Source organism: Austrofundulus limnaeus, unplaced genomic scaffold (assembly GCF_001266775.1).
Source record: "Austrofundulus limnaeus strain Quisiro unplaced genomic scaffold, Austrofundulus_limnaeus-1.0 Scaffold4, whole genome shotgun sequence".
Lineage (NCBI taxonomy): Eukaryota > Metazoa > Chordata > Actinopteri > Cyprinodontiformes > Rivulidae > Austrofundulus > Austrofundulus limnaeus.
In genome coordinates this window covers 3,867,960-3,869,686 of record NW_013952406.1, presented here as the reverse complement: position 1 = coordinate 3,869,686, position 1,727 = coordinate 3,867,960, and the positions used below count along the sequence as shown (strand labels likewise).

At 36.1% G+C, this 1,727-nt stretch overlaps 1 protein-coding gene across 1 annotated transcript in view; it reads right to left on the bottom strand.

Moving 5' to 3' along the window:
• Window positions 1–1,727, bottom strand: part of LOC106528611 (UNC93-like protein MFSD11) — a 15,316-nt gene extending 13,589 nt beyond the window's left edge. The window contains exons 1-4 of the mRNA XM_014023827.1: window positions 1,372–1,727; window positions 900–955; window positions 714–821; window positions 552–631 (exon numbers count right to left, since the gene is read on the bottom strand). Of these exons, the coding sequence (XP_013879281.1) occupies window positions 552–631; window positions 714–821; window positions 900–955; window positions 1,372–1,461 (334 nt within the window). The 5' untranslated portion in view covers window positions 1,462–1,727. The remainder of the gene's footprint in view (window positions 1–551; window positions 632–713; window positions 822–899; window positions 956–1,371) is intronic.

Genomic DNA, 1,727 nt, shown 5'->3' with positions numbered 1-1,727 from the left:
ATGTAATATTTACCCTGTAACTATTACAAAAACACAAAATAAGTAAAAATAAGTATTTATGTATAAGCGGTTTAGATTGTCAAAAACCCTGTGTTTTTAGGGTTATTAATGAAGTTCATGTACTCAGACCAGAAATATTTGGGGTCACAAGTTTTTGCCATGGATATTTTGTGGGTCAGAAGACAAAAAGTTTGGGAACTAGGGGTCTAAAGTATTGGTTTGTTGTAATTTTGTGTGTAGAATTACTCTCGCCGAATGCTGACGGTGAACTTCCGAGTTGGTGGTTGATTTTATTTTGCGAGTAGGGGCAGATATTATAAGTTTATACTTCTTTTTGCTCCTTTTCATTCATGACTTGTTTTTAACTTAGTTTTGCTTTCCTTGACGTTTATTGTTTTATTAGATCTTTTTTATTATTAGATTTTTTTTTAGTATTGGATGACTTGCTGTTTTATACTCATATTTCAGTTCATGATTGAAATAAATAAAACTTCAACTTCAAACGTAAAAACAATCAAATTTGCAATCAAGAAGTGAGTTTCTGGTCTTACAGGCTGCTCCGATGCCGATGAGAACCGAGGTGAGGTAAAAGGCCCACGTGGCCGGAGCGATGAACACTGCAACATAACCACTGAAGACAAACACATTCATGAGCTGTGTGTGTGTTTTCAGCAGCATCCTCATTTTAATTGCGCCTCTTGCATCATGATTACCTGTAAAGCAGGCCGCTCAAAAACATGGTCGACTTGGCTCCWATTACTGACACCACTGTCGGTGCCAGCAAATTAGAGAATGAAAAGACTCCATAGATAATCCCTAAACTGTAAATTAAAAAAAGAAAAAATAAACTGAGCACTTTGCATAGCTTCTAATAATAATAATCAGTTTTCTTTTCTCACCTGTGGTATCCACTGCCTCTGAAAGTGGAATTTTTCAGACTTTTCACCACAGTTTGCTGAAATTAAACAGTGAAAAACAAGATTAGTTTTGGCCCTGTTTGGTCATTTCACAGACAGTAGGAAAATCAGGAACACGAGATGCGCCTGACACACACTTTTATGCTGGTTACACTTTTTTTTTATTTAGGATAGAGTAAAATTATTGCTAGAATTAGAATATGCTGAAAAATTACAGATCTGGTTAAACATGTCAAAGTTATGCTAGATGTGGCGCATGCAGTTATTAATTTATTTTTTATTAAAATGCGTCCAATAGTTCATTCGTGGAATATTTCGCGAACAGACACGAAATAATAAACAAAGAGAAAAAAAAACTATCGCTTTCCCAGGGGATAATAATCCCCAAAGGGGGAAACAAAAATGTTTGCATTATTAAGATTATTTTCTAGTTTCTGTTCCACAAACTACTTACTTCAACGTTSCCACAGGTGGTGAAGGCGGTGAAAATAAACAGAAAACCCAAACCCAGAATCACAACGTTGCAAGTTCTTCTGTCTGCCATCGTACCGTAATAATGCTCCTAATTCATCTCTGATTTATTAATAACTTCTCATCTGTTAATCTGAACTCCAAAGYCTCCCACTGTGGGAGCAAATCCAGTTTAATGCAGAGCAGATGAGAATATGGGATGGACACAGACAGTAACAGTCACAAGAACCCTTCCCGCCTGATATTCACAGTACACATGACTACTTGTGACTTTAATTAAGCAGTTTTTTTTTAAGGTCTTCTTTTCCCCTCTTTTCACAAAGTTGTCTTCTTCGTGAC